At 33.5% G+C, this 14,507-nt stretch overlaps 1 protein-coding gene across 4 annotated transcripts in view; it reads right to left on the bottom strand.

The window, feature by feature from the left end:
• The window catches only part of LOC113519841 (SPARC-related modular calcium-binding protein 2), a 36,727-nt gene that overhangs the window by 19,534 nt on the left and 2,686 nt on the right, over positions 1-14,507 (bottom strand). For 2 of the 4 annotated variants that reach the window (XM_031911650.2, XM_026905058.3), the window contains exons 2-3: positions 11,941-12,121; positions 7,919-8,140 (exon numbers count right to left, since the gene is read on the bottom strand). In XM_031911650.2, the coding sequence (XP_031767510.1) occupies positions 7,919-8,140; positions 11,941-12,121 (403 nt within the window). The remainder of the gene's footprint in view (positions 1-7,918; positions 8,141-11,940; positions 12,122-14,507) is intronic. The other 2 variants (XM_031911651.2, XM_052896456.1) reach the window with 1 other exon arrangement.

The following is a 14,507-nucleotide window of genomic DNA, read 5'->3' as shown; positions in this document are numbered from 1 at the left end:
CATTTTTTGCAATGATGTTTGTCAAAAGGATTGTAACGTCATCATGATACAATGGTCACATGTTTTCAATATCTCTCAACTTTAAAACAGATGTTATTTTATAAGCATCAGTCAAGCGATTTATTAGATAGTTACAGTTTACTTTTCCATTGTATGACCAGCATGACGCTAGGTAGAACGTAAATGTGTTTGTAAATTAAGTATCAAGTTTTTAAAATAACATGGGAATGATTGTCTGAAATTTTAATAAGCATGTGAAATAACGGACTCTATGGAAAAGAGTTTACACAGTATTAAGTATATAGTTATCTTTATCATTATATCAGCCGTTGTCTGTCCACTGCTGAATATAGGCCTTCCTTATAGTATAAAGAATGGTCCTGAGCCACCTGCAATTCATTTGAGGTCGTCACTCCATTTAAAAAGGGGCTGTCCTACACTCCTCAAGAACCTTTCTTCCCCATCGGTTGTCAGTTCTTCGAGCTGTGTGACCAGCCTATTGCCTCTTCACCTTGTTTATCTTTCAGGCTATATGATGCAAATATCTTTCGGACTCTGTCACATAAAGAAATTCTGAGCTCTCTTCATTGTCGCTGAGTACAAGAAGCTTTTGAACGGGCAATATTGTAGGACCATATTTCGGTTCCATAGGTCATTACAGTCACACTTTAAGGTATTTTGGATGAGAAGATGGTTAAGATTGTTTTTCGAACGCAGGCCAGCCGATTTGGATTCGTCGGTTGACCTCTCAATCGAAGTTGGACTTGCCTAGTCGGACAAGTTGTCCCAGGAATTCATACTCGTCGACAACTTCGAGTGTAGTGTTCTCAATCATAACCGGTACAAGTGTGACATAAACGTTAGACATGATTTTAATCTTGTCCATGTTCATCTTAAGACCTACATGCTGAGAAGGACTATTGAGGTCATTGAGCATAGTATATTAAGTCCTCTAAGGATTTCGCCATGATTACTACATCATATCTTATACTATATCTTTCCTAGTCCAGGAATTTTAAAATATCTTCCAAGGTAGCTATGAAAAGTTTCGAGGATATGACGACGCCCTGTTTTACACTTTTCTGCACTGTGATGAGTTTTGTACTTTCGTTCTGTACTTGGACAGACATTGTAGCCTTGCTCTATATACACTTCAACACTTCAATATAACTATCGTTAAGCTGCCACCGCTGTAGAAACTGTACATATGTTGTTTTAATTATTTATGGTAATTCTATCTACTAGTTAGTAAGTGTCCACAACTTATGCGGATGATGTTTCGGATAAGTATTTTTTTATTAATTAACCTATGGACCGGTTGCTTCTGGCATTGAAAGTATTTTTTTTTATGTCGAGCTAAATGTAAATTTTTAATAGAATAGTTTTATTTATTTATTACTTATGTCAGTGGCTACTGGGTAATGTATACACAGACAAAATTTGCCAAACTACTATGTTTTATTACTGGTGGTGTTTCTAGTTTATGAGTATTTTTTTAAGAGCAAGGAACGTTATATAATTATAGATAAAATCGGGTACAAAGAAACTAATTTTATTAATTATAAAGCGCTGAGCCTGCGCGACGCACATTGGTACATATATGCATAAACTTTGGCTTTAAACATCATAAATGTAATTTTTTTAAGTATACATATTTTTAAATGGGAACAATACAGATAGTCTGTGTTTGTGAGAGTTAATATGAAGAGCAGTCGACAGCAACAGTATATTATGGAAAGGTAAGACAAACAAAGAGACAATGAGGAATAGAAATAAAGAGACATTTAAAAATAAGAATTCAATTAAGAAAAGAAAATATATAAAAGAAGTCGACGTTGTAGACAACAGATTCTTAATACAGACACTTTAGTTCCCAATAATTGTAACATTTGCAACGCACGAGGGGTGCCATGGGCGTCACAGTGTATAAGTATTCTGTGAGGTGATGTTTATGGTATTGTCGCCTATAGACATAGGTGATGGTTACCACTTAGCAGGTGGATCGTTGGCATACTTACCATTTCACGATATTTAAAAAAATTGCTTGATTTTCGCATTGATATCGGCTTGCATTGCAATTGTTTGCTCCAATATGAATATTCCCAATACGAGGTCTGTCCGGAAAGTTCGTATAAAAGTGTTCTGGAATGCGAGAAAGAGGAGTGGGGAGGCCAGGTAAGCGCAGGACCCCTTCCTTATGTCCCTAACAATGCTTCAGTTCTGGTCTGACCGCCGTGCGGTGCGAACTGGCTTGTCACGCCATCTGTGAAGTTACCTCTTAACGAAACCCCGTCGGCATGGAGCCCGCTTCCGTTGAAGAGCAGCGCGTCGTAATCAAGTTTCTCTCGAAACTCGGCAAGAATGGCCGTGAAATTTTTGCCGATCTCAGAACAGTTTATGGGGATGATGCTGTGAAGGAACCAACCGTCCACAAGTGGCTAAAAAGATTCAGAGAGGGCCGAGAAAGTGTTCAAGATGACCCACGTTCAGGACGTCCTTCCATTTCACATTCCGACGAATTCGTCCCTCCAGGCCAGACAGTTGATGGAAAATTCTACGTCGATGTGCTCAGACGCCTCAAAGCTCGTGTGGCACGAGTTCGTCCAGAATTGGCGCGAGAGGGGCGTTGGATTCTTCACCACGACAATGCCCCTGCCCACACCTCTCTTGTTGTCCGTGAGTTTTTGAGTAAAAATTCCATTACGGTGACCGAACACCCCCCTATTCGCCGGATTTGGCCCCGTGTGACTTCTTCTTGTTCCCAAAAACCAAATTGGTACTTCGGGGGCGGCATTTGGGGGACATAAATGAGATAAAAAAAGCTACGACGGGGCAGCTGAGAAACCTACAACCAGAGGACTTTCAAGGAGCCTTCTCACAGTGGAAACGGCGTTGGCACAAGTGCATTATGTCACAGGGGGAGTACTTTGAAGGGGATAAAATTGATTTACCTGAATAATTGTAAAATAAAATTTTTAAAAAACTTTTATACGTACTTTCCGGACAAACCTCGTATTCGATATCCTGTTGTTTTATATGATACGTTTTAATTTGCATTCACGATAGAATTAAGTGCAAAATCAAGTCGAAATCGAATTCTTAACTATACTGACTCACGCCATGTTTTTACCTGAGTTTATTTTTATAACAAAATAAAATTTGCTCCAAGGATTTAGTTTATATAAAAATTTTGATCCTGAGTCACAACATAGGGAAGGTGCAGCCAATTTAAGACATAAATCAGTAACTACAGAATTTCCTGTCGTCTGGCTTTTGTAGGTAGGTATTTGTAGTGCTGATTTATTCATGAGTAGATTTCAGTATTTCGTGACTCACTACTGAATAGTTTGTTGATTGTATAAAGTGCAAAAAACATATTGATCTATAAGTACCTAATAAATGTGCTATATATAAAATGAAAGAAATAAGACTGGCAAATAGGTAACTGACTCATCTACTTACTGAAATAATATAATGAAACGAAAGAGGAATGGAATATGGGTGTAGCTGAACATGGATTATGTTTATGCTTAGACTTCGATTTTCTATAGAGGAGAAAACATTATCTCTATACACATTTATAGATTTTTTTCTAGCATTGATATATATAAATGCGAATAAAATGCGTACATGGTATTAGTATTAGTGGTAGTTATATAATTAAACAAATGGATCTGCTGAAGGGATCTTACTATTTGGTGGCAACTTGCGACCAGAGTACACGTAGGACAGTTATTAAAATGTTTTCTTTTATTACAAAATATACTTTTCTTACGTATTCCAGACATTATTAATGTACTTAACTAAACAATACTATATATGCGAAAGTGAGTTTATTTGTTTGTTACCTCTGGGCGGCTTAAACACAAGAGCTGAACTAATTATTATGAAATTTTATATAGACGTAATGTTTGAAATGAAGAAGAACATAGGATACATTTTATTCTAGTCAATAAATAGGCTACATAGACAAAACTGTGGGTAAAAACTAGTGAATGTAGGTATACACGAATACATATGTGTATGGCTAGGTAACACACACAAAGGCATTATCAAATTGTTACAGTTCTAATGAACGGATCACTCGATTTTTGTCAACACTTAGCTTTTTTATGTTATCCGCGATATGATAACCGCAGTTGGTCGTCCAAATATGCCCGGACTCCGGAGCTAGTTAACAGCGGGTATATAAGGAAGTGTATGATTAGTCGGCTAACGCCCTGCGTAGGCCGACCCTTTGTCAGAAGGGTAACTGAGGTGCAATATTCTAAAATTAATTTATCAATTCACTAAGCAAGAAGCACACTAAAGTTCTATAACTTTCAGTACATACACAGCCTGTTTATAGACACATACGAGTACTATATCAGGTGAGCTATTGACTGCACAATAAAAAAAAAACAGTAGAATGTATAAACAAAGTATATGAAAAATTCTTAAAATTAAGTTTACTTGAATAAAAAATGTTTCTATTATATTCTACTTAGTGATAAATTTTATAGAAATCGATGTGATGTGTGTGATGAGATGTAACGATTTTTATATAGCACATGATTCTTACATGCATTTGACTTGATAGTTAAGAAATATTGTGATAATTCTCACAAACTTTTAGACTGGATACACGGATGTCCCATAGCATATAAAAAAAAAACATGAAATACACATCTCATATTAAGATTGTATTTCACAAAAAAACTGATTTCAACTATGGCAAACCGAATGATTTTGATAAAACTTTTACAGAAGGATATATATACAAATCGGTATCATAAGACCAATCTGTGTATATATCCTTTTAGATAAAAAATATTTTTACAAATCAGTTTACAACACACCGAGTTAAGAAATAACAAAAAAAAAATACAACTGAATCGAGAACCTCCTTTTTTTTTTGAAGACGCTTGAAAAAACTAAAGTCACTATTACCTTGAAATTATAAGAAAATACGAAGGATCAAAACAACACGTATATTGGAATGGATAAATATTTGATTATTTGATACGATGAATGTTTATTATGGACTTTAAAAATGTTTAATTAGACGCGATTGGTACACCCATATAAGTATTTATATTATCGGACAAGAACTACTAACGGATAAGAACAATATTCGTCAGTATTTTTTTCATCATAATGGTATACAGAATTACATGATATAATACACACGAGTCTATGGAAAGTTCTCAGCGAATAATGGAAAAATTTCTTCTGTGCGGACAAAAATCCTTCATTTACGCAGGCCCAATGGGCAGTCCTCTTAGTGTCTGTCATGACTCGTTATATTTCCTTATATAGTCCTTAAAAATACGAAACATACCTTCACAAAGCAAAATTTTATCCCTCGCAGTCAATATGTTACTCGTATGAACAGACCGTTAGATTTCTATAGATCTTAAGTCTTTTTCAAACTCTAACATGTATTAGGACTCATAAAATACCCATACGTAGAGCGGCTCGTATCAATGCATAATTTGATAATAGGTAGGTACCTGACTGGTAGTAAACAAGTCGGGATTACCTTCTTCCGCCTTACGGGCCCCTGACCCCCCTCGTGTTTACATTTATTGAAGCATACATGATCTTCAGCTAGATAGGGAGTGCCTACCGGAATCAACATTCAAAACATGCCCGTGATTTAATTGTCAACTAGTGTATACCCACAATTTCGCTCACGTGGTTCCGTCTATACTTAATTTGTAATTATCTCGCAGAAACCAATTACGTGTAAATCAAAATTGTGATTAATATAATATAAAAACTATATAAAATTATTTAAGTACAAAACAAAAGTAGGTAAGATTAGTTACATAAGATATTAATCGATACAGTTGTAATTTACTAAACTTTAGTGTAAGATAAATATTAAGTTGTTAAATTAATAATTGTTTTAAATTTTCAAGAAAATTAAATATTTTCCGTGTTTATGATGCCATGTTTATACTTACTACTTATACTGATACTTGTGCTAGTTATAACGTTTTGTAATAAAGATTTTTTATCACAAAATGTAAATGCTTCTTGTTGAAAGACATACAAGGATAATATTTTTCACCGAGATAATATTTTTTTTTTCTTTTTAAATGAATGATTTATCTTTTATAGATACATTTTCAGAAAATCCCACGGGAACAAGGAAATAACAGGAACGCTTGTAGATAATACTTATAAAATCCCTGATTCATAGATACCATTTTTAAATGTGATTCATCGATAGTGAAGTAGCGATACGCATAATACATGAAAGGAAAATGAAATTGAAATAATTTAAGATTTTGTTCCACGCCATCTCTAATCGCGGAAAAACAAATTTTTTTGTTTTAAAAACTAAACTAATGAGCCGATTTTGATTTAATTTCTACATAAGCAATCACAACTTTTAGATAAATAGATCCTTTTAGATAAAAAAATTCCAAAACGGTTAATATTTAATGACGGAGATATGAGGTAATAAACATAAAAAAATAAAAAACGCATAAAGAACTACCTCCTTTTTTGAAGCTGGTAGAAAATAAGTATGAATGTTATGTTCAGGCGCTAAAGTGGCTCTAGTATAACGTAAACACTGGCTTTCATCTGGACCGTTGTTTACAAACGGTGTCTAAGTATTTCGTCCATTATTTATGACTTGGAGTTAGGCAAAACAGATGTTCTGAATCCGGGAACGATGTGTATAAAGTATTTCCAGTGTATTTTACACATACTATCTAATAACTATTAAACTACACGTAGACTAAGATTTATTTGTCTAGGTACTTGTATGATTGAACAACATATTGACACATGTTTTTTGTCAAAACTTCATTTTTTCTATCACAACATAGCCTATCATGTTGTGTGGCACTTGTAATTTATTATTTTACCACGTTGTGTAGACGGAAAAGAATGTTTATGAAACTATGCTATGGAGTTCAGTATAACTAAGATAGATACTTATGTACAAACTTCATATGTATTTATTTCTGTCGGAAAGTAGCAACGCGAATATTGTTGTGTTAGGTCTGAATCGCCACAGTAGACCTGATAATTTTTTTCATAATAAACAAATACAATTTACTTTTATATCCTAATATCATACAAGCGCATCAAAAGGAAGTATCGTTCGAATTTTTGAGCCAAGGAGGGGGAAAGAGTTGTAAGTCAAGGAGTCTATTGACCTCATTGCTAGTAATTAATCTTATCAGGTCGGTCTCCGCGTGGTAAATCAAATGACACTGTAAATCGTCCATATTTTTTTTATGGTTGATAATGAAAAAGTAACCCCACCCGCGCTATCGGTATACACCGGTTGAGCACCAGCGAAGAATGATAGATGAAGATGAAGCAGGTTAGTTAGCCCATCATAACGAATTTAACAAGAATTGTTCACGATGGTTTCCAGGGGAACCACATGGAGGTCGACCTGATATGACTAGCAATGGGGCTATCAAACTCCATTGCTAATAATCCCTTTCCCCCCAAATCTTTCATATTTTTTTTAATGGGTGATAATGGAATGGTAACCCCGCCTGCGCTATCGGGATACGCTGGCGGAGCACCAGTGAAGAATGATAGGTGGGGATGAAGCAGGTCAGTTGGCCTATCGTGACGAATTCAACAAGAATTGTTTACGATGGTTTCCAGGGGGAACCACGTGGAGGTTGACCTAATAGGATATATTGCTAGCAATAGTGCTGTCAAACTCCATTGCTAACAATCCCTTTCCCCCCCAAATCATTCATATAAATTCCTGGTATATTCGTCTCGATTGGTCTACTGGCTTGACTTTATCTTCATATACCATGATTCACTAGTATACCGCCAGCTTAAACCAATAGCACAGGCGGAATACCAATCTATTTTCATCCTAATAAAAAAAAATCTTTAAGTCTTGAATTCATAATGAAGAACTTTAAGTCTAGTATAGTTTGTTACTAACCTGTCCTTGTGCAGTCTGGCCGGCCATTCCTGACAGCAGTATCTGGCAGAGCTTTGCCTTCAGGTGTAACACACCAGCAGCCCGTGGCTGCACCAGCTGCCGCGCACTGCACGGGCGCGTAAGTGCCGTCAGCACGACACTTCGGCATGAACGCGGCTCGCCGGTTAGTACGGGCGCTTTGAGCATAACGCAGCGCAATCAAGCATGATGACTGGCCGTCTGCTGAGATAACAATACATACATTAGATACTCTAATGGGTGTTCTTAAATACAATATAATGAATTTACTAATAATATTTTCATTTGGTCTCGACTTTATGCATTAAACAAGAAAATTACTAACTAGTAAAAAATTACTAAAGTCATTTATTTTTATTTACGATACTCAAGTACATATATATAGACATGACAGTGTTCAAATAGGAATGGGTCACTAGTCCTACGATAATTCATCATACTTTATGGTGAAGAACGTTAGCCGGAAAGCGGTAGTTGACTAATCTCATATATATTGTGAACCGGCCCACTTGCCTCAATGATTAATTAAAGGAAATGATCCACGGGCATCATAAAAAGTAATTATTCATACTTAAGTCACTTTATCATATCGCAAGTTCCATACATTGAAAATATGAATGAAATAATATATATATTCTTTATTGCACAAAAAACATACAGTAACAACAATAAGTTAATAACAATGTTAGCAAAGGCGAACTTATCTCTAAAAGAGATTTCTTCCAGTCAACCTAACGCAGTGGCATAGGAAGTAGTGAGTGGGCAGTAGTAGTGCAAGACAGAAATTTAAATAAATATTTACATAAATTATAAATAATTATATATATACACACATGCATTCACATATATACATACATACACATATATATACATATACACATACACATACATATACACACATACATACACACGTTAAATACAACATATAAATATCAAATACAAGAGAACACAATGATGACAGTCTTCTAATCATTTTTATATTTAAATTAAATTGGAAAGATAAAATGATTTTAATCTTTTTTTGAAGGAACTGCTAGACGGGCTATTCTGAATATTCACGGGAAGTTTATTCCACAGCTGTACAGCACGATATGCAAATGAGTTACCCATAAAATGGGTTTTACAGCAGGGAAGCTTCAGTACCCTGGACTGGTTCAGACAAAGACGTCTAGGTCTGGAAGGAGGAGGTAATAATTGGAACCGGGAACGAAGGTAGGAAGGAGAATTGGGATTATACACAATCATACACAAGTCGTAATAAGTATAACTAGGTATGTATACAATCGCAGAACTGTATATAAGTGGATACGTGAACTTACAATAATATAATTTATGAACAGCAAATGAATTATAGTAACTAGGTATAAAGATAAAGAAATAGCGATGAACTTCTTTTCCAATATAAAAACTGATACATCTATCAATACCCAGCAAAAAGCATTATGTTGAAAATCTCCGATATAAAAAAATCCTAATAATTGGTATGAAATAAAAGTTTTCAATACATATTTTTAATTTTTAGTTTGTTTGTTTCGATTTGTCCTTTCAAACAAATTACAAATATAGGTCATCCTGCCTAGTAAAGACTAGGCATGATGACCTATATTTGTAATTAAACTTTTTATTTTACTTTTAAATGTAATATCTATGTGCATATATAAGTATAGTTCATACAATAAAATTGTAACTAGACAATGTCCACATATATGTAGATTTCAATAAGAGCAATACAAGTAAAAATATTAATTAAAAAGTTTTTTTGTCCGTATCTTTCTTACTTCCTGCAACATACAAAAACTACTGCACCAAATTGGATGCAGTTTCCACTGTCGTATTCCTGAAAGTCTAAATTAAATTCAAATGATTTGATGCGCAGTCTAAAAGTGCACAATTTAATGGATTTTTCTTCTAACACGATAAAATCAATTTTTAAAATCCACGCGTACAAAGTTAGGTTATATAGTTAGTTATTAATAATTATTATATTATGGTACATAATTATTATCGATATAGACAGGAAGCTCTCAACTATAAATAGTAATATATGATCGCGACAGTATTTATGGAAGGAGCTATTGATTAATATAGCACCTATAAAGTACTATAGGTATACAGTGTATGCAGATGAGGACAAGGCCATGACCAAACAAAGATCTTTTATCACCGCTACAGTCAAGAGAAACAGTGCCAGTCTGTACAAACAATATACATAAGATATTTATATTAGATGCGATTATAATTTAGATGTGTTTTACTATTTCGATAAATGTTTCTGCAGGAGCTATTTTAAGTCATTATTGATAATAAAGCTAGCATCTTCGCTGCAGAAATAATTGTAAGATTGCAACATAATGCCCCTACATTTCCATAGTAATAGTTACATCAATTATTGCGTTGATATTCAATTGATATTACACTTATATATCGGTAATACCTAAAGCTACAGTTAAACCCGTTTATAACGTGTTATACTAGGAACACGAATTCGTGCAATGTATGTATACATTTAAAATAAAAAATGTACTTTCATAATAGGTACATTACAGTTAAGTGGGTATAAAAATTATAAACTTATTTATTTATTCTTTTGCACACTACCGTATTAAAATGTATACACGGTGCAATTAATGTCCAATGGCATTCTCTACCAGTCAACCGTTACGCTAAATAGAGCGAACGGCGATGCATTGAACTAATAAAATCGATTTGTAAATGAAATAGATATTTTGATAGATAACAGCATCAAAACATTTTAAAATGATGAACATACATACATATAGAATAATATACTTACAAAAGTTATACGTACATAACTCATATACTATACATACACCTAAATGTCATGGTTAATCATGTAATAGTACAGATTGAAGCACTTATTACAATTGTGTCATATATTCAAAATTATTAAAAAAATATTTAGGTTTTTTTACAAAGTGCATTTTATAGCAAATAATGTAAAAAAAATAATAGTAACTGTCGCTTATATAGGTAGATATGACAAACATCAAACAGGTAGTCCAACTTGTACACAATGGATGATTTTTATAAATTTTTTTTTCAGGTAATATACATGTAGTTTACATGACATTTAATTTATTAGTATCATTGAATATAATGTTGTTTATGTATATTAAGTAATATCTTTCTTAGCTAATTGGAATCCAATTTTGATGATTCGTTTTTTAAATGAAAGTGTATTGCGGTGGGCATTATATGAGAAGTTGCAGTGCATTTTATGATATCCATAGTGATGTCCATATCTATAGGCAACGGTTACCACTTTCCATAAATTGACTGTCAGTATTTTAATTATTCCAAGTTACGTAAAGCCTATGTTCAACAGGGAATAGTTAATGGCTAAAATGATGAGGATAATAAAAAGTTATGTAAAGAAAAGTAGAGTTAATACTCAATAACAAATCATCCTAACAACATATGCCGCACCGCTCCTACCATGTGTCGCCAATAGCAAGTGCTTTTTTTCTAAGGATTAGAGTTTTATACCTTGCTCTATCTATTAATTTTACTGTCGCATCTCACCGAGATACCGAAACACAATAGGCAGTAATGCAAAACATTGCCACTAACATACACATACATACGGTTTTTAGTATGTGAGTGCATTTTTTAAAGTTCATTTAAACCCAAAAATATACTAGTGATGAATAGCACATGAGATTCAAATATTACAGTTTGTATTACAAAAGTGTCTATCAAAATCCGCATCAAAAGATCTAAATTTCAAAAAGTGAAAACGCGACTTGTTTATTTATGTATACATATTTTGATTCATTTGTTTTTAACGTTTACGTTTTAAATGAATATCACTACTTGTTGTATAAAAAATACTTACGTAATAATACTACGTGCGTAATGGCGTGGGTGGCACGATGAGATGTGAAAGAAAATTAATGTACTTATTTATAAATGTATATTGTATTCATTAACTGTTAACCTATAAATGGGGAAAAAGACACGCATAACAATAATTGTACACTCACCTATGCAAGGTCCCCTATGAGCCACGTTTACTGGTTTACCAGCGCACTGTGCCTTCATGAGCTGACATCTGGAGGGGTATGTTTGGCCATCGCTGCCGCAGACTGTTCGCCGAGCATTTGTCCCACTTGCTTCACATGCAGCGGCGCGCGTTAAACACAGTTCACTGCTTTGTGTACTCGGCTAAACAACGAAAACATTAATTTAAAATTTTATTATTTATTTTTAGTATATTTCTGAATAGGTATTATTAAATAATTCATTTTTCTAGCATAATATTTAGTGTTAAACAACACAAGAAAATAGACTAAATTGTGTATGGGATAATGGCAAGAAAATGATCATGATGATGAATAATTATTGTTAAACCTACAATATGAATTACAGATGCAGTTACAGCACATACATAGAAATTTATAAAGGAGAGCCTAGTTAGTAATGGGGACTAGCGGGCCCAATTCTAGCAATGTACCCTGTCAGTTTATCTCCACGCTATCATCTTACTTCGTCCCCGCTTGAAAAAATATCGTTGTTAATATCTAGTGAATTCATCACGATAGACCAACTGACCTGACAACGACTATATACAATTGACTATCCTCAGCTACCATCCTTCAATACCCAGGCCAGCATAAATTAATAATGCAAATGGTATTTCCGTTACACTTTCATTTCGTAAAAAAAAAATGGGTAGGTATCACATTATTATTGTGACTATTAATCGTAACGCGTATGGTCGTCGTTTTAAAAAGTTCTTATTACGATTTTTCGAGATGATAGACAACAAAAATTAAGACAAAAATAATTCGTAGAATTGGAACATTCATTTAAGGTAGGTAGGTACTTAAGTGTATATTTGTCTCATAGTGACCATTACTCACTTTCGTAGCCATAACAATACTAATATCACCTTACAGCTGAGCATAACAGATATGTCCCCATAAGAAAGTAGATTAACCTAATATTACGACTCTATCCAGACGGTTTAATTAAAGTTTTATATTAAATTTTTCTTCTGCTATATTATACTGTACAGAATTTTTCTAGTCGGCTCTTAAGACATCCTGGCAATTGAAAAGAATGATACGCAATAGCATTGATAATAAATTATAAAACAGTAGTAATATCATATATAACAATTGTTAAGGAAGTTTGGTATCCCTATGAAATCAATAGAATATTTTAATAGCTGATATCTATTGCTTACTAAGAAGATGTATTAAAAGATAAAATTTTAGAGTTGTAAATTCGCAAAGGGGTATTAGGCAGATTTAAAAAAAAAATGGTTTAAAAAGAGCAGATGAAAAATAAAAATATCTAAAAGTCTCCCATCACTTTATAGATAGGAAAAAAAGAAAGTTGAGAAACTATGCTTTAGAACATGTTTTAATTCGATTTTTTTTTTTAATTAAATTGTTATCCAAATTACAGTGTACTAAATAAAAAAGCAAAAGGAGTACTGGCAGTTACATTGTACTAGCTAATACGACTATGACTTTGCCGTTAGAGTTCAAATTAAGTATACTAGGAGTTACTCTACAGTGCTTCAGATAATCTAAACGTCCTTTAAAAGTTGCTCTAGCTAGGATAAAAAAATAGATTAAGGCCAATCCCTCTAGAAGAATTTTTACCGTACGATTTATAATATGTATATACAGAATAATCTTAATGCAGTTTTCTTTTCCCCGCAAATGTGTTCGACTTCATATAATTTCCCATGGGGATGTAATGTACAGTACAGGCTGCGAAAAATTGCTTATTTCAAACTAATGAATTTTATTAACATATCCACCAACGTTGGCGTATTTCAGTGAAGAGTTCACGTCCTCATCCCTGAATCGATTGGTGCCCATCTCAAGATCAGGAGCGAAGCTTGTAATTATAATTAGGTATAATGTTGGTTTTGTCGTAAATTTCGTCGTTTTTATTAGTTTAGACAAACTATATTAAAATTTATCCCAAGTACCTATATTTGGGATAACAAATTTTAATAGTATTGATTATAGATACATTATATGTACTATCTTTTACTCGCGACTTCATTCGCGTAACCAGAATGTAATCACAGATCGGATAAATGCCTATGTCTTTCTCTATCCCGTTTACGAGTAGTGGGTACATGTATACCAAATTTCATAGCAATTGACAAAGCTGTTAAGATCTTAGCACGGTAATAAATAAACTCACTTTCACATTTACAATATTAGAAGAGCGTTAAACCTTTATATTAAATAATATTTATTACATATTCAAATAAAATAGTGTCACTCAAAACAAATCTATTTAATTCAGTCTATTCTACGAACAATAGGTATTGAGTACTCGAAACGACTTTAAATCTTATGCTTATGATTATTTTTCCTTATAAACGAGCTCGACTTCGTTATACGAGTTCATTTGAATTCAATTCGCATCATTGGCAACCGAGTGAATGTATTGTCTGATGCCAATTTTCGCTTGGTACTATAAATTATAATCTCCTTATAATATTTTAATCCTCGTTTAATCATTAAAAGACATCAAGCTGGCTGGATTCAGGAATAAAGGGCTTGGATAGAAAAAAATCTTT

Source organism: Galleria mellonella, unplaced genomic scaffold (genome assembly GCF_026898425.1).
Source record: "Galleria mellonella isolate WM207_F2 unplaced genomic scaffold, CSIRO_AGI_GalMel_v1 utg33, whole genome shotgun sequence".
NCBI lineage: Eukaryota > Metazoa > Arthropoda > Insecta > Lepidoptera > Pyralidae > Galleria > Galleria mellonella.
Note: the sequence above shows the minus strand (reverse complement) of the source record. Positions and strands in the feature narration are given on the sequence as shown.